This window comes from Gekko japonicus, unplaced genomic scaffold (genome assembly GCF_001447785.1).
Source record: "Gekko japonicus isolate JY-2015 unplaced genomic scaffold, Gekko_japonicus_V1.1 scaffold152, whole genome shotgun sequence".
NCBI classification, from domain to species: domain Eukaryota; kingdom Metazoa; phylum Chordata; class Lepidosauria; order Squamata; family Gekkonidae; genus Gekko; species Gekko japonicus.
Genome location: NW_015168050.1, coordinates 199,962 through 218,789, shown reverse-complemented (window position 1 = coordinate 218,789; position 18,828 = coordinate 199,962). Strand labels below are relative to the sequence as shown.

General features: G+C 46.4%; 1 protein-coding gene across 1 annotated transcript in view; it reads right to left on the bottom strand.

Annotated features, from left to right (window-relative positions):
* Positions 1 to 7,755, bottom strand: part of LOC107113081 (myosin-4-like) — a 34,257-nt gene extending 26,502 nt beyond the window's left edge. The window contains exons 1-5 of the mRNA XM_015414336.1: positions 7,714 to 7,755; positions 7,452 to 7,500; positions 4,005 to 4,246; positions 3,774 to 3,917; positions 1,905 to 2,061 (exon numbers count right to left, since the gene is read on the bottom strand). Of these exons, the coding sequence (XP_015269822.1) occupies positions 1,905 to 2,061; positions 3,774 to 3,917; positions 4,005 to 4,208 (505 nt within the window). The 5' untranslated portion in view covers positions 4,209 to 4,246; positions 7,452 to 7,500; positions 7,714 to 7,755. The remainder of the gene's footprint in view (positions 1 to 1,904; positions 2,062 to 3,773; positions 3,918 to 4,004; positions 4,247 to 7,451; positions 7,501 to 7,713) is intronic.
* Between the last annotated feature and the right edge of the window lie 11,073 nt (positions 7,756 to 18,828).

The window sequence follows — 18,828 nt, the reverse complement described above, 5'->3', positions numbered from 1 at the left end:
AATTAAAAAAAGAAAAATAAAAAGAAGAAGAAGAGAAGAGATTGGATTTATACCCCGCCCTTCACTTGGAGTCTCAGAGCGGCTTACAAACTCCTTTCCCTTCCCCTCCCCACAACAGACACCCTGTGAGGTGGGTGGGGCTGAGAGAACTCTGACACAAACTGCTCTTTTTCAAGGACAGCTGTGCCAGAGCTTGTGACTGACCCAAGGTCACATCAGCAGGTGCAAGTGGAGGAGTGGGGAATCAAACCTGGTTCTTCCAGATTAGAGTCCGCGGACTTAACCACTACACCAAACTGGCTCTAAAAAAATGGCAAGGGGTACTAAAAACTAACAAAAATGGAATAGCAAAAGGGGGGGGACACTAGGTAGCATCCTGAAACACTGGACAGAGGTGGAGAATGAAGCAGGGGTGGAAGGATATAACAAAATACCATAGGGGCAATGGAGGGGAGGGGAGCATGGGCCCAAGGGTGGGGAACGTGCTAATAAGCAAGAGGGCAGGAAGGACAAGCAAGATGATGGGGGAAAGAGAGGGAGTAAGGAGGAAATGGAGTCAAATGGATGCAGAAAGAAAGTTAAGCAGAGTCTGAACAAATGGGTGGAAGGAATTTCATCTCCCCAAGGAAGTGACTCATTAATGCAGAATCCATGTCATTTATGAATTTTGTGGTATTTTTTGCCTACAAAATGTATACAGGTATGAATCAGATTCTTTTCCAGTTGCTCCCAAATGGCTTTTACAGATAAGATTTAATGTATAGAAGTTTCTCCCAATTATGCATAACTTCCTGAATATATTCTGACAAGCAGGATTCTGTAAGGCCTTGTGGGAGGCATCTCACTTCCCCCTTCCTTACTATTTCTTCTTCTCTTTCCTGAGAGCCCCCATAGCCGCTCCCCTTTTCCTGCTTCCTTCTCTCCTTCCCACCCAACAGCCTATCTAGAGCTGTGATCAGACATGCAGTTTGATCCATTGCTATTCCCTTCCAGATTTAAAATGCACGATCAGACAGCAACAGCTGTCTGTTGTGTCCTGGTCATCTGTGTCCCATCCCTCCCCCTTTACTGTGTGTTTCTTTGATACATGTGAAAGTCCGGCCCTTTTGGGCTGAGCTGGTTTCAAACTGGATTTCCTGTTGTGTGATTGCTCTGTTGTGCACCCAAGTCATCAGGCAAGTCTGACTGGTCTCTTGTTTTCCGGCCGCCATTTTTTTTAACTAGTTAGCAAAGTGTGCATAACTGCATATTCACATCTCCCCCCCCAGACACACACAGGGGCTTCACAAAATGTGTTTTCTTTATAAAAACTTCCAAAGAAAGACGCCTCTTCAGCTTTTTTCTGTGCTTTGGGGAAGGGGTTACTTGAAAAGATTAGAGAGTGAGGATGGCAGTGAACTACATATCCCAGCAGGCTCATCAGCACTTGTGTGCATGCTCAAAGGACAAATTATTTAAGAAATGATTGACACTTCCATAAACTACATATTCCAAAAGGCTTATCAGTGCTTGTGTGTATGCTCAAAGGACAAACTAAATAATGGCTGAAGGACCCACTCCCTTGCTGCTGCGTCTGATCGCTCAAGGACGGGGTGAAAGTGCTTTGAAGAGTGCTAAAAGGGGTGAGTCTGATCACAATTCTCTGTTACAAAAAACCCTGGAACAATTAGAGGTGCAGCCACATTGGATCAAACTGCATGTCTGACCACAGCCTATCTGCTCCTCAGTCTTCAGCTTTCCCTCTCATCCCCCTGCAACCTCTTTCTTCAGCCTTTTTGGTTACCTCATTTCTTTTATGTGTCATTAATTTTTGGTGGAAAATTCATGAATTTGCATGACAAAGGAATTTCTTTGCTATATTGACTGGGAAGGATGTTAACTCAAAAAGATATAAATCTACTCACCAGTTAACATGGACTGATAGGCATTGTCAGAGATGGAGAAGATGTGAGGAGGAGCCTCTTGACGCTTTTTGCCCCTGTAGGCATTTACCACCTCAGGGTTGTACACTGGCAGCCACTTGTAGGGATTGACAGTGACACAGAAAAGCCCTGAATACGTCTGTAAGAAATAGGAAACATAATTTACAAGTGGGATCCCACAAAGACTTATGGGAGGAATCTCATTTTCCTCTCTCCCACTATTTCTTCTTTCCCTTTTCTGAAAGCCCCCATAACCCCTCTCCCTTTCCTGCTTTCTTCTCTACTTCTCACAACCAACCTATCTTTATCTGCAACCTTCTCACAGCCAACCTATCTTTATCTGCCCCTCTGTCTTCAGCCTGCCCCCCTTAGCATCCTTTACCTAGGAATACTATGACTGGGCCAGGCCCACTTGCATTGTAGGGAACCCTCAAGGACCTGTGCGAGGGGTACATCACTTTTCCCTGTATCACCCTCCCCACCATATTTCCCCTTTGCCTCCTCCTGGCAACCCCCATATCCTCTCCCCTTCCCCTGCCTCATTCTCTCCTTCTCAGCCATTCACCTATCTACGTTTTATCTGCCTCCCATCTTCAGCTATATTTATTATTTATTTACATCATTTATACCCTGCCCTTCTCCACAGTGGGAACCAAAGCAACTTACATAATTTTTCTCTCCACTTTTTTATCCCCACAACAGCCCTGAAAGTATCTTACTGGCAAAACATCACCTAGTGAGCTTCCATGGAAGACTGGTGATTTGAACCTGGATCTTCCAGACCCTACTCTAATGCTGTAGCTGCAGCACTACACTGGCTTTCATAGGGTGGCTGTGGTTGAACAGTAGCAAGCTGCCAGCCCTAGTTGAGTCATGCAAGATGGATGGTATCAAGTCCTCCAGAGACTGATATCAGCCCTAGGGTTGCCAACCTCTAGTTGGGACCTGAAGATCTCCCAGAATAACAATTGTACTCAAGATGACAGAGATCTGACCCCCTAGAGAAAATGACTGCTTTGGAGGGTGTACACTATGGCATTATATCCATCTGAGCCTCTTCCCTCTCCAATCCCTGTCATTCTCAGACTCCACCACAAAATCCAGGGATTTCCCAACCTGGAGCTGGCAAACCTAAGCCTGGCCCCAAGGTGCCCTCCCTCAAAGGCCAAAATAAGCCTAGAAAGGGCCCTGCCCCCTCTCCCTGACTTTTATCAACAGAGCCAAGCTTGGAATGCTGTGGTTGCCTAGCAACAGACACTGAGGGACTCTGTTGCTTAAAGCTGTAGGTGCTCCTTTTCTCATTTTTGGGTTTTTAAAAACTCCAATGTATGTTTTTTAGATTGCACTTTTTCCTGCAAACCTGGGGCATTTCTCAGGTTTATAGAAAGCCCTTTCTTGCCTGTTCACAGCTCCAGTCATTGGATTTAAGAATGCTCAGATTTTGCAGACTTCACTATTAGTATTTAGATGATACATGATGATGATATTGTAGATTGTCTCTATACTATATCAAATAGTCTAAAAACTTATTATTTCCAAGCTTACTGTAGGCAAGAAATGCAGGGGTGGGGTGGATCCATGGCATGAATACTATGCGAGTAATTCATCTGACCAAATGACAATAAAATGTGATTAATAAAGTGCTTGTTGCTTGTCATGCTATTGTCTTTGATAAGCCCAAGCCGTTAAATAGATGGGGAAGGATATATTTGCTAACAGTTACTCCCCCACCCCCCAAAAGAGCAGAAAAACCCTATGGACAATGGACACATACTGAATTTCTTGGAATGGGTGTTGAAGCCCAGTTTCGCCACAAAGGGGCAGAGAAATGCTACTTTAAAGCATACTCACATAGATCATCCAGGCTGCATAACGCTCTTTAAGGTTAAACAGGACAGCAGGCTCGTGGAGATGGGTCATCATAGCCATATCCTCAATCTTGTCATATTTGGGAGGATTCATAGGGAAGACTTGATCTTCCTTCACACTCACAGACTGACAAGGAAACAAAAGACTAGTTACCATCATCTTAGAAAGTAGAGAGGAAACAATTATAATATTTCATTATTGCATTTTACTCACTTCCCCTTTTTCAGTTTTGACTGTGACTTTTCCACCTTCCCTGGCTGTGACAGTGGCCTTCATATAGCAAACCTTAGGGTCCACCACAAAAACAGAGTTCTTTGCATCGAAGGGTTTGTTCTGTGCCTCAATTCTCTCCTTTTCTGGTTTGCGGAGGAAAGGAGCAGCTGGCCCATAGATGGCCATCTCAGCATCGGAAGACATGGCTGTGATTTATAGTGCACAGCTCAGCCAATGAAACACTGAATGAAAGAAAAATATAAATTATCTCATAAAACAGTGGAAATACTTTTCTTCTTACAATTATTTCCAGTGCCATTTCCACTCAGGATAGATTATACTTGTTCATTTAATCATACACTTCACACATACTACATAGTTAGGTGCTGTACAAGTGTGTGTGTGTGTGGGGGGGACCACACAAAGACTTGCAGGGCTATCTCATTTACCACGCCGCCACTATTTTCTCTTTCCCATGAAAGCTCCCATATCTTCTTTCCTTTCCTGCTTCCTTCCCACCTACAAGACAACCTACCTTTATCTGTCTATCTGCCTTCCTGTCTTAATCTTTCCCTCCTTCCCTGCCACTGGCAGCCTCTGCCCAGTTGCATGGGGCCAGACACAGCAGGCCCAATTGCACCGGTGGAAACCCACAAGGACTTACAAGGGGCACTTCATTTCCCCATGTATCCCTTTCCCTTTTTCTTTCCTGGCAACTTCCATAACCTCACATTTCCCTGTTTCCTTCTCTCCTTCCTACTCATAAACCAACCTTCCTTTTATCAGCCCCCAGTCTTCAACTATATTTATTATTTCATCTATACCCTTCATTTCTCCATTATGAGGACTGGACAAATCACCCAGTGGCTGCTGCCAGACCTTTCAATTTTCTCATCCTCATGGGGTAGATTGGCCACTGTGGGCACCAGGATACCTTTTGAGCTAGCCCTGTGGCAGAAAGCAGAAGCAAGATGGTCCCTACATGGTCTGGGACCAGTGTACCTGCAGGACCACCTCTCCTGGTATATCCCCCAGAGAGCTTTGCACGCAGAAGATCAGAATGTACTAGGCTATCCTGGACCAGAGCCAGGGCTTTTTTGGCCCTGGCTCCTGCCTGGTGGAACTCTTTACCTGGTGACATCCATGCCCTGTGGGACTTGAGAAAGTTTCTCAAGGTTTGTAAAACAAAGATTTTCCACCAGGCCTATGGTTGAGGATAGCAACGGTTTACCATCATATCGGGCCCTGATCTGCCCCCCTATAAGAATTAATAATTACTTATGCCATCAGAATGTTCTTAAGGTGTAATGTTAATGGGTTTTAGACTAAATTTTATATATGCCTGTGAAACTGTGCTTTAAACTATGTTGTACCCTCCAGGGGAGGGTGGTATAGAAATACAATAAATAAATAAATAATGCTGCCTGAACCCTGTGTGAGACAAGGCATGGGAGCCAGCACCTGGTCCACCCAAGTTAAGGGCACTGGTATCCAGCTTGCCCAATCTCCTTACATGGTGAGGAGGTGGCATTTGGCCAAGTAGGGGGGTGCTTGACCATGAGGAGGCAGGCAGGAGTAGGCAGATTGCCTCTTCCTTATCTTTCTCCCTCCCAGTCTGACCTTGCCCTCAAAGGCCAAAACTGCCCTGGAAAGAGCCCTGCTCATCCCCCTGCCTTTTACTGACAGAAATGAAGACTTCAAAGCTGGCAGTACTGTGTGGCTGCCTAGCAACAGCCACTGAAGGCGTTCCTTTCTTAAATCTACAGGCACTTCTTTTGGAGGATATTAACCCCACAGTTTACTTATTTTTTAGGTTTCAGATTTTTCTGCAAAACCTGGAGTGTTTTTCAGGTTTGTAAAAAGATCTGCCAGTCTGTTCATGGCTCCATTGTCCAGATATAAGCCACATTAAGAATGAGATGTAATGATATTGTCCATGACTATGGTGTTTGTTCAGTCAGGCTGTCTGTTCCCTCAGACAATCACATTTAATCACACTGTAAGGCATCCTCACAACATCCCTGAGAGAGCATGACAGGCCCACAGTCTCTCATTGATGGTATAAAGAGCAAAGCATGGAAGAAGTGGCTGGGGCTAAAGTATGATGAGAAATCTAGGAAAATAAGTATTTTTTAAATATTCTGTAGAGAAATTGAGATCAAAGTTAGTACAGCAAAGCTACTTTTTGATACAAATTAAAACAGAATATTGATTTGATTAAAATGTAATAAAATGTTCCCATTGTCATACATTTTTATTGGGACATTTGTATCTACCCTATTTAGAACTAGCCAGGAGTTATTTGAGTTTCAAGAGGGAGGGTTGTGCAGTTTCTTCAGTTTTATGCACATAATTAATGGACTGGACTGACAGGAGATCCAGAACTGAGATTTCGACTGATCAGAACCCATCTCTTGCAGGCTTATGCAAACTGAGCTGTTCAGCCTGATTTGCTGTAATCAGAGTTAGGGGAGTTTGCTTACTTGTTTACTTTTTTAGAATTCTCTTGCATCTTATAGGGCATAAACATTCATAATTTAATCTATTTTATCAGATGGATGAAATATCTTAGCAGGCAGGTAAGTAGATAGGTAGGTACACACAAGATAAAGAATGAAATGTAAACAGTGGGATCCAAAGACAATGAAATGCAAGAGGCAGTCTGTGTAATTTCTCTGCAGTTGCATACAAATTAAAAGCAAGAGATAGATTCAAGTCCAGCACATTGGAGACCAGCAAGATTTTTGTTTTCTAAGGTGCTACTGGACTCAGATCTAGCTTTTCTACTGCAGGTTGGCTACCCTCCTGAAACTAAATTAAAAACAAGTGACCATTGTCAACAGCAGTAATAGGTGATAAATCTTGCTAGACTGGCTAATCTAATAAAACTTTTGTGATGAGAATCCTTTGAGTTTATTGAGACCTAATGAGATCATACCAAGCTCCCTGATGAATTCTAATTCAGTAGTTCTACCCTGGGGCCTCCTTTAATTATAATTTTTTTGGTATCCTTCTGTATGCCCAACAAGTGAGACTTTTGTTTGATTGTACTGGTACTTCTTGTGTTCCGACTTCAAATAAAAATAACATACTTTCAGATAAAATCATTCCTAGCAGTCTGTAAACCATCCCATGCCCTTTATGTAGGCATCCTGATTGCAGGTATTTGCAAGTGTTAGTATGTGATGTGATGGTTATGGTCCATTTTTTTATTGTATCCGTGCAAATATTTAATCAGAAGGGATGATAAGGGTTTTGGTGATCTCAAAATAGTACCTTAGCAGACTTCCTCCTGTTAGATGGAATGCAAGTTTAATGCAAATAATGATATAGCTGTACATGATCCATAAACACTGAGAGGAAGCAATTTGTCCACCCAGAAACATGCAAATTCCTTCCTATTGGGTATCTAACTGCTCCCAGAGGATTAGTAAATCAGGGTCTTACCTTCTTTAGGTACCAGGCAGATAGCAATGCCGGGTCCAGCTGGCCAATACTGCAAAAAAAAAAAAAAAGACAAATCCTTTATTGCTTTACCAAAGCTCTAGTAATATATTGCAGAGCAAAATGGATAGCAGCCAACTGTAAATCCTTTAATGACACAGGAAGTCCCTGTATAGAAGTGTAAAAAATAGCAGCAATGTACTCAAATATGAGGAATTCCGGGTGTGATTCCACTTCTTTAAACTCAAACTCCTCACAGTCTTACCTTCAAGCTGTCAGAGCAAGGACATGAAAGGCTGGTCCCAGGGCTACTTATATAGAGAGCGATTTGCATACACAGCAGCCTCTTCGTCTGTCTTAGGTCAAAACCTTTTTGGCAGTCTGGCTTCCAGCAGGCTTCCTATTCAGATTTGACATGAATAGATTTAGATGTATCAGCTCCATGCATTAATCTATAAATAATTTGGCAAGGAGGAAAGGTGTGAGAGGGTGGCTTCATACATACTGTGCTCTGGCACTCAAGAAATCAAATTGAAGAAGTGTAATTGGAAGAAATCTGTTTTGTGTAAGACTAAGGGGGCAATCCTAAGCAGTTCTACTGAGAAGTAAGTGCCATTTCATTCAGTGGGGCTTACTTTCAGAAATGGGTTTTTAGGATTGCATCCAAAATCTGTAGCCGCAAGAGACTGGATGAAAAGAAAACTACAAAGCAGGATTAAAATTATACGTCCCAGCAACAGGGCCAGTACACTAGCAGAAGAGAACTTCACAATAGAGGGGACTGTGGTCAGTGCAATAAAAGGGAATATGGAACGACAACTGATGGATATCTGACAGTGGGAAAACAAATCGTCATGTAAGATGTGGATAGGGGAAATAGAAGATAAACAAAGTACAGACCAGAGACAGAGGCTCAGGGGAAGGGGGGGATGTCTGCCCACCTCCCCTCCCCTTTTCCAGCCAGCCCTCCATGGCTGAGGCTGGCTGGAAAAGGGGAGGGGAGGACAGGGAGGCAGACATGCCTGGGTTCCTTCCCTGATGTTCTCCAGGTGCCCCGCGGCTGCGGGGCACCCAGAGAAGATCGGGCAGGGAACCCAGGCATGCGTAGAATGCCTTTCTCTCCCTTCCCCATCTGGGGAAGGGAAAGAAAGGCATTTAAATCCCCCCAGGTGGCGGGGGGCTCTGCAGGGCTTCTCTGGCCCGTCCACCTGTGCAGGCGGGCCAGGAATGGCAGCGGGGGGTGCCTCGGGCTCCTTTCTGCTGGAGCGCATCTTTGCCACGCTCCCGCAGGAAATGACCCCTGAGTAAAATTAATTAAGCCTCCTAAGCTTTAGCCAGGATGTTGTTTAAACAGCTTTGTAAATATTTATTAAACATTCCTTTCTTGAATACGTGTGCTCTACAGAAATTTCTCCACGCTGGATTAATCCATAGACTCTGCTATTTATCTCAAAGTAGGCTATCTCTGGCCACAGCTCCTGTCAACCTAGTGGCTCAAATGCAAGAAATTGCAAATAGATAAATAGGTACTGCTTCGGTGGGAAGGTAACAGTGTTCCGTGCACCTTGGTGTTTAGTCATGCCAGCCACATGACTACAGAGAAGTCTTCTGACTACAGAGAAGTCTTCAGACAGTGCTGGCTCTTCAGCTTGCAAACAGAGATGAGCACCGCCCCCTAGAGATGGATTCGACTGGCTTTCAAGGAAGGGAAACCTTTACCTTTTTAGGTGGAATATCCTGCACTTGGTGAGTGCTGGGGTATTACCTGAACAGGAGGATTTCTTTTTTCCTCACTAACACTACTCTGTTAATATGTATGATTAAATTTGGTGAAGAAAGAAGCACACTGAATCAAATAATGAAAATAAAATTGAATCTCTCTCAGAGAGAAAGCAAATCTAGCTTGATCCCAGTATATTTTAAAGGCATATGACTCAGCAGCCTTGCTGAATCTAAGGAAGTCTGGGTCTGCTTAGTATATGGATGGGAGATCTCTTAGGAATCCAATGTTAAGTGCAGTGGTGCCTTGAGGGCTGGTCTTTGGGACAGACGTTCGGGGCCTCAGCTCATGGGCTTACCAGGGGGACTCCAAAAGCAGGGTGTAGCATCATATTTGAAGTATATATCACCATCTAAAGGACACCTCATAAGTCTGTTAAGTCTAGAATTCAAAATTACCAAACCACATTACTGGTAAGCCATACTGAGCTTGGAGCCTGCTACGGCGGGGAGGGTGGGGTATAAATAAAATAAAATCAAATAAATAAATAAATATAATGGTCAAAATGTGGGATATAAAGGAATAAAAGTTTCATAAGTTCAATCCTGTGCCAGTCTAACGAAATCAATGAGCTTGTAGTGCCAGCCTCTGTGTGTTTACTCAGAAATATGTTCCATTTTAGTCAGTATGGCTTACTTTCACCTAAGTGTTCTTAGAACAGCAGCTTTAGACTGAAATAACTCCATGTAGGAATGGGTTACTAATGTTTTTACTTCTTTGTAAGGCTTATGATCAAAGAAGACGGGGATGGCAAAGGATGAGATGGTTAGACAGTGCCATCGATGCAACGAACATGAAATTGAGCAAACTTCAGAGGACGGCGGAAGACCGGAAGGCCTGGCGTGATCTGGTCCATGGGGTCGCGAAGAGTCGGACTCGACTGTGCGACTGAACAACAACAAAAAGGCTTATGATTAATAGGTTTTTAAAACTGCAGCTTTTTCAGAACTGTTAGACAATCTATTTCTCATTAAGCTTATACATGAAGCAACACAAAAGTCCTTAATGCGAGACAGCAAGGAAACCACAAAAACCACTTGTTTTTCAGACTGCCAAGGTATCTACTAATCTTTATTTTCTAGAAACTGATAACAAAATAAACAGGAGTTAAAAGTGACAAAGAATGTCACATTTTGTGCATTTCTTCAGTCACTTTGACACTTCTTGGTGAGTTTACTCTTCACTTACAACTTTCTTCTGCACCTCTTGGCTCCTCACCCTGAGTTTATTGACCTGGGACTCAGCAACATCAACCTTTTCCTCAGCCTCCTCTAATTCATGCTGAATCTTACGGCATTTGGAAAGGTTCACATTGGATTGTTCCTCCTGAAAAGAGAAAAATAATTGTGAGATCCAAGTACTGGCAATTCGATGTCTTAAGTAGACAAGATTCAGTCAGTCAGCCAGTCAGTCAGGCATTTATTACGGCAACAAGCTATAGAACACACATGCTTAAATATAACATTCATAACATTCATATAACTGAATTTAGGACAGTAAAATAAAACTCTATAAAAATACAGTTGAGCGTAATAAAGTAAAAGAAGAACATAAAACAGAGACTATTAGGCAACTATTATTATATATTTGATCGTGTATTTCGGATGCAGTAGCATGCTACCCAAAATTTTGCCACAGTTTGGGTAATTGTCCGGGTCCCAACAATTAACAATCGGTTACATTGCTCAGCAGGAGCTGCGGTGGCTCAAGTGGTTAAGACGGTGGAAGGTCAGTAGTTCAGCAGTTCGAGACCCGGGTGCCGCATGATGGAGTGAGCTCCCGTCTCTAGTTCCAGCTCCTGCCAACCTAGCAGTTCGAAAGCAAGAAATTGCAAGTAGATAAATAGGTACCACTTCGGTGGGAAGGTAACAGCATTCCATGCACCTTGGTGTTTAGTCATGCCGGCCACATGACCACGGAAACGTCTTCGGACAGCGCTGGCTCTTCGGCTTTGAAACGGAGATGAGCACTGCAACCCTAGAGTGGGATTCGACTGGCTTTCGAGGAAGGGAACCTTTACCTTTATCTTTTTACATTGCTCAACACCTGATTGTCCCACCATATCTGTTACAAGAGGAGTAATATATTTGTCACGGATCTTGTTATACCAGTTACATCTGAGCATCATGTGCTCAATAGTGTCTATCTTTCCTGAGCTGCATCGACAAAGTCTATATTCAGTTCCCTCAAGCATCGCGGAGGGGAAAGCCTCACATCTGGCTAATGTGAAGGTTTTCCTAAACTTACTTGTATCAAGCTGTGATAAATAGGACATGGGTTGCAAGTGACATTTGACAGAATCTGGGGCTCTAAACTTAGGACATCTACCGAGATCAGTCTGTCTCTCCATGTCCATCATTCTCTGTTTTAGGGCTGATTTTGCTACATCCCAATGCATACTCAAAATCGCTTTGGGAGAAAAATCCCCTCACTGTAAAATCAACGCCCAGGCCAAACCGCTGGACCTAGAGATACCAAATTCAGAGAGAGCGCTCCTACCATGGTGTAGGTGCTCACTAAGAAGGGATTTTTAGAAATTCAACCCCTAAGTGGGTCAAAAGGGGTAAAAAGTGCTCCCCCCATTGGTTCCTATGCGGCTGCTAGGCAGCTGCCTCCCTGCACCCCCCACTCTCTGACTGGTCAGTTGCAGAGGTCAGTGTTCTGAGGTTAAAAAAAAACACCAGTTACAGGGGACTGCAGAGACCTAATGACAGTTGAGGGAATCAGAAGTGGCCAGCTGCCTGTGAGGTGAAGCTGTGATAAATAGGACATGGGTTGCAAGTGACATTTGACAGAATCTGGGGCTCTAAACTTAGGACATCTACCGAGATCAGTCTGTCTCTCCATGTCCATCATTCTCTGTTTTAGGGTTGATTTTGCTACATCCAAACGCATACTCAAAATAGCTTTGGGGGAAAAATCAAACTCATATAATTTATTATGAAGTGCTCTCAGCCATTTGGATTGAAAGTTGTCTGAGAGTAACAAGTGGGTTAGTCCCTGAGGATGGAGATTTAGTTTAGGCCAATACTGGAGTGAAGCTAAAGTAATTTTGGCTTCCACTCATATAGCACCTGTCTCTAGACGGATCAGTGTATTTGATACACACCTCGGGACCTGAAGAACTGCTCTGAGAAATTTGGACTGAACTCGCTCTAAGGGGGCAAAACTAGAGGAAGGAGGCCCAATAAAAGTGCCGGCGCAGCAGCCCATGCAAGGGCCCCAAGGAGGGTGGTATGGGCAACCACCTACTGGGCTGGGTCAGTGATGGGGCTCCCCGTCTCCCTGTGGTGCATCTTATGCTGCTACCCCAGCTTCAGAGCTCCCATTCGGAGATGTGGCATTGCCTCTGGGGGATCACTTGTTACCAGCTACCAGGGAGAAGATTTGCAAAGGCAAATACGTTGATGTCTTTACCCTCCTTTTCCAGGAATTGGAAAAGAAATACAAAGATGATTTGGATGAGAAAGAGAAGCTTAGGAAGATGAGGGTGGATTGGACCTGGGCCAACTGGGTAGCCGGGTTTTTGGTCTATGCAGGGGTCCTCGCAAAGGCACAGCCCTGGTGGGTGGCATCTTTATTTCAGTATTTTGACATCATTTACAAGGGTTATATGGGCTTTACTGGCCCAGCCTGGCTGCAGTATGACGAGGAGTTTTGAATGCGGGCAGCCAGGAACCCTTCAATGCGCTGGGACCAGGTACACCCTCAACTATGGCTACAGATTATGTCCCCAGCCCACCCTGATGCGGGTGACTGCTCACACAGTGGACACCTGGTGCAGTGCCAGTCAGTGTCTGCCAACCCCCACAGTGCTGCGGGGCAGGTAGTTCAACCCCGCCAGCTCTGTTGGGAATTTGGGTTGCAGGGGGTTTGTAATAGGAAAGACTGCCAGTACCAACATGAATGCCCCCTGTGTGGCGGCCTGCACCCCTTCTCAGCATGTTTCCGGGGCAAGCCCTGTAGGGGTCGTAAACGACCCGTACCTGGTGGGCTGGGGCCTGCTTCTGGAAAAGGGGCCCAGTCACATAAAACTGAGAGCACTTGAGGAGTGATTGAGTAAGTACTCTAAGTGGGAGGATTGTTTGTATTTGTTGTAAGGTTTCAAGTTTGGTTTTCATATTCCCTGTCAGGGCCCTATGGGCCCCTTCATGGTGCCCAATTTGACGTCAATTAGGGGCATGGAGTACATAGTTAGGCAAAAAACTGAGAAAGAGAGGGCAGAGGGCAGGGTTTTGGGACACTTCTCCGCCCTGCCGAAGGCTAACCTACAGGTTTCCCTGTTCGGCATTGTACCTAAGAAGGCCCAAGGGGAGTACCGGCTGATTTACCATCTTTCTTACCCATGAGGGGCATCAGTTAATGATGCCATTCCAGGCTCCCTCTGCTCCATCAGGTATACCTCCTTTGAACAGGCGGTTTGGGTAGTGCGCTGCTGGGGGATTGGGGCTGAGATGGCCAAATGCAACATTAAGTCTGCATTTCAGCTTCTGCCTGTGCATCCCAGTGACTTTGAGTTGTTGGGGTTTTACTTCGAGGGTCAATTCTATATGAATCGGGCTTTACCCATGGGCTGTTCTGTATCTTGTGCGGCCTTTGAATGTTTTAGCTTGTTCCTGGAGTGGGCCCTCTGGCATCACATGGGGATCCCTACCGTGGCGCACTACCTGGATGATTTTTTATTCATGGCTCCAGGGGGTTTGGGGCAGTGTGAGGTTCTTCAGGGATTTTTGGAGCTGGCAGAGGAGTTGGGGGTACTCTTGGCTCATGAGAAGACAGGGCCCTGCCCAGAGGCTGACATTTCTGGGAGTGGAATTGGACACCATTGTGCAGGCTTCACAGCTGCCTATGGCCAAGGTGGTGGACCTGCGGGCAAGGGTGGCTAATTTCATGCAGAAATGGAAGGCCGCCTTGCGGGAGTTTCAGCAGTTGGTGGGGCATCTCAACCGGATTGCCCCGGGACAGGCCTTTTTTGCATCAGCTGTGTGATGCACTGAGGGGTCTGCATCTTCCTCAACCTTGGGCCAGAGTCACTGCAGGAATTAGGGCCGACTTGGGAGTCTGGCTTGAGTTTTTGGACTCCTTCAACGGAGTCTCGTTTTGGAGGAATGAGCTGCAATTGAAGGCCGGCCTGCAGATCCACTCGGATGCTGCACGGTTGCTTGGCTTTGGAGTTTATTTTCAAAGGCATTGGTGCACCAAGGAGTGGCCGGCCGAATGGATGAGGGATGGCATGGCACGTGATCTTACTTTACTTGAATTCTTTCCCATCCTTGTGGCGGTGTGGCTGTGGGGAGACATGATGGCTAATCACCCCGTACATTTTTGGTGTAACAATTTGGTGGTTGTCCAGATCATTAACTCCCTCATGTCCAGATCGCCACAGGTCATGGCTTTGGTGTGGGCATTCACACTTCGCTGCCTTCATCGTAACATTTTGTTTCATGCCAGAGATGTGCCCGGGATTGACAATGGGGTGGCTGATGCTCTCTCTCATAAACAGATGGAGGGATTCTGTCAGCTGGCTCCAGAAGCCGACCTGCAGCTGGTGCAAATGCTGCAGTAACTTTGGTCAGTTGGAAGGCAGAGGTCTATAGGGCAATTGGCCTGGCCATTGCACTGGACATGAAGTGGGCATATGACTGTGTGGTCCGCCAGTTTTCCTAGTTTAGGAATGAGGTAGGGTATCCTGGCCAGTGTCCGTGGACCACCTGTTACACTTCTGAGTGGCAATGAGAGGTAAGGGGCTAGCCGTTGGGTCCATCAAGGGGTTGCTCTTGGTAGTGGCCTATGCCAGTAAGGCTCAGGGGCTTGCGGATGTGACAGGCAATTTCAGGATTTGGTGTTAGAGGGCTGGTCACGAGAGGCAGGGGCCCGTGCCGACAACAGGCAGCCCATTTCCCTGGTGGTACTGACGGGCTTACAGGCTATTTGGGGTGATATTTGCACATCTGTGTATGAGGCATGCCTTTTTCATGCGGCTGCACTGGGGGCCTTCTTTGGTACCCTTGGCATAAGTGAGTTGGTAGCGTGGTCCAAGGCAGATGGATCTAGACATGCTCTGGAGGTGTGGGATGTTTCTTTGATGGGCAACAGGGCCCTCCTTACCTTGCAGCATTCCAAGACCGACGATCGGAGGTGGGGGGCCTTAGTCACCATCGGCCTGTGTGATGAGAAAGAGTTGTGCCTGGTTTCTGCCTTGGCAGCTTGCCTTAGTGCAAGGGGGTGGGGAGGTGGCATGTTGTTCTGACATCAAGATGGCAGCCTGTTAACCAGGCACCAATTTTGGGCCATTACTTCAATGGCCTTGGGAAGGCTAGGGCTGGCTGGGGTGCATTTCTGCACCCATTCCTTTTCGACTGGCGCTGCATTCATGGCCGCTGCCATGGGATACCCAGTACAGGACATACAGCATTTGGGTAGGTGGTGGTCCTCAGTGTACAAGTCATATGTGCGCCCCATGGCTGACCTTGAAGGAAGGTTAATTCTCTGAGTTATCTTGGGTTCTTGTTCTGTTGCTTATTGTTCTCTCGTTGCAGGTCCTGCTGGCCAGTTGGAGTGGAGGCAAATCCTCATCTGCAGGCATAGTTTTGTCTTTTGGGCAGTGCAGCGGGCGAAATGGATGCCCATCGGCTCACAGTTGGGGCTTAGCCACCTGGCCACGGTTGAATGGCTTGGGTGCCACGGCTTGCAGTGGCCTGGCCTGTTACAACTTGTCATGCCCACCATGCAGCCCGACCCAGTGGACCCTGATCCCGGGGATTCTGTACCTTCAACGTCTGAGAACGAGCTCCCTACACCCCTGGAAGTACCAAACCTAAGTCCTGCAGAGGATGAGCAGCATCTACCAGGAGAGTTTACACCTGGAGCCGCTCCTGCAGAGCCAAGCACAAGCACCACACCTCCTGATTTCCCCCCACCTGTGAATTGTTTGAGAGAACAAAGGTGATGGGACATGGCCACCCGGCGTAAAGATGCACCCACACGTGGTCAGTGTACTCTAAGTCCAGAGCACTGACCGGAGCCAGGACTCTGTAAGCAGCTGGTAATTGGTTAACAAGTGGAATGGGCTTTTAAGGCGGCTCTCTTGAATCCCCAACTCGTACTGGCAACTAATCGCATAGACGAATCGCTGCACCTTGGATCCTGTATTCCTGTCTCCTGGTTTTCTTCTTGACTTCCCCGGCTCTTGACTTCAGATTGCGTGACATTGTTTCTCTGGCTCCCTGACTTTGGACTGTGTAACCTGACTCCTGACAACAGCTTCTGAAACTCTGACTACAAAGCTCCGGTAACCTTAGACTGTGTATTGACATGATATTTTGGACTCTGCTCTCGTTTCTCTGCCTTATCTGGTGCCCTGACCTCAGCCTGTGTTTTTGGATTTTTTGTGCCCTGCCTGGCCCGACAGAGCAATCGTGACAAATTGCCAGCACCACACACTGACTCACCCACAGCATGGACAAGGCAGGAGGAAGCCAAGTGCAGCTAACGGACATAATTGCTCAGGTGCAACAACTCACTCAAGTAGTGAGTTTTGTTCAGGCTCAGCAACAAGCTGCTGCTGTCATGGCACCCCCACCCCATTGCCCTGTAAACCCACCTGAGAAATTTGGTGGAAATGTGGATGCGTTTCCAGCCTTCTTAGCTCAATGCAAGTTATATATTGAACTCAGAGCTTAGGAGTTTCCTAATGATAAAACTAAAGTATGTTTTGTAATCAGCCACTTAAAGGGGCAAGCCGCCAAATGGGCTACTCCCTTTTTAGTGGGTAGTGTTGTCAAATTTCCAAGAGTTTCTCGCTCAGTTATCAACTGCCTATGCTAATCCAATGCAGGCAGCCACTGCCAACAGAAAAATCCAAGCCTTGAAACAAGGAAAACTGTCTGTTGCTCATTACTCTACTGAGTTCCGCTTATTGGCTGAGGATTTAGACTGGAACGAGGCTGCCCTCATGGACCAGTATACAGAGGGCTTGGCAGATAAGGTGCTGGATGAACTAGCTCGAGTAGACCGCCCTGAAAGCCTCCAAACCCTCATCACATTATGTTTGCGCATTGACGGCCGGTTACAAAGCCAATGACAGACAAAAATCGTGGCTCCGCCACTGCTCCTACTCCCCGCTCAACCCCTTGGTCTAGTACAGTCAATCCCAGGTTGTCAGGACAAGAAGGGGGAACCGATGCAATTGTTTCATGGACATTCTCTTTGTTAAGCAACATGCTATTCCAACCCGAGAAAAGAAAACCCCGGCTTTGGTGGAAGCCATCGATGGACGACTGCTCCAGTCTGGACCTGTTACGCAGGAAACATGGCCACTCACCTTATGGGTGCATCACCACCAGGAACAATTATGTTTTGATATAGCTCGCATGCCCCGGATTCCAGTCATTTTGGGTCTCTCTTGGGTGAGAACCCACAACCCACAAGTGGATTGGATCCACCAAGAACTCCAGTTTCCTGTCATCCCACCTCCTTCGTCCCTGTCTTCCACCCTGCCAGAGCTTGAGTCTCCTGTCATCCTACCCTCATTGCTCCTGTCGTCCAGCCACCCACAGCTGCTGCTGCAGGTTTCACCCCCAGCAACTCCGTCTCCCACCATAGTTGCCTTCGCTGCAGAATCATCATCCCTGCTTCTTGCTCCCTACCAAGACTTCGCAGATGTCTTCGAAGAAAAGGGAGCTGATCAACTGCCTCCACACCAGCCATATGACTGTGCTATTGACTTGATTCCAGATGCTCCCCTGCCCGTTGTTGTACCCTATGGCTGAACCAGAGCTCACAGCTCTATGGGAGTTTTTGGAAAAGAACCTAGCACAGGGATTTATCCGGCCTTCCACATCCCCGCTTTCCACTCCAGTACTATTCGTCAAAATGAAGACCAGTGACTTACGTCTCTGCAACGACTATAGAGCCTTGAACAAAATCACCATTCGAGACCGATACCCATTACCACTGATCCCCGAACACTTGGATTGCCTCAAAGGAGCACAGGTCTACATGAAATTAGATCTTTGTGGAGCCTACAATCTGGTACGCATCAAACCAGGTGATGAGTGGAAAACAGCTTTTGGTACCAGATAGGGACAATAGGAATATCTCGTGATGCCATTTGGTTTAACCTACACCCCAGCGGTTTTTCAATGGCTCATGAATGACATCTTTCGTGACCTACTGGACCACTTCATTATTATTTACTTGGACAATATCCTTGTGTACTCCAACTCCATGCCCCAACACGTGGAACATGTGCGTCAGGTTCTCCAACGCCTTCGTACTCATGGCTTGGGTGCCACGGCTTGCAGTGGCCTGGCCTGTTACAACTTGTCATGCCCACCATGCAGCCCGACCCAGTGGACCCTGATCCCAGGGATTCTGTACCTGCAACGTCTGAGAACGAGCTCCCTGCACCCCTGGAAATACCAAACCTAAGTCCTGCAGAGGATAAGCACCAGCTATCAGGAGAGTTTACACCTGGAGCCGCTCCTGCAGAGCCAAGCACAAGCACCATGCCTCCTGATTCCCACCCCACCTGTGAATCGTTTGAGAGAACAAAGGTGACAGGACATGGCAACCCAGCATAAGGAGGCACGCATGTGA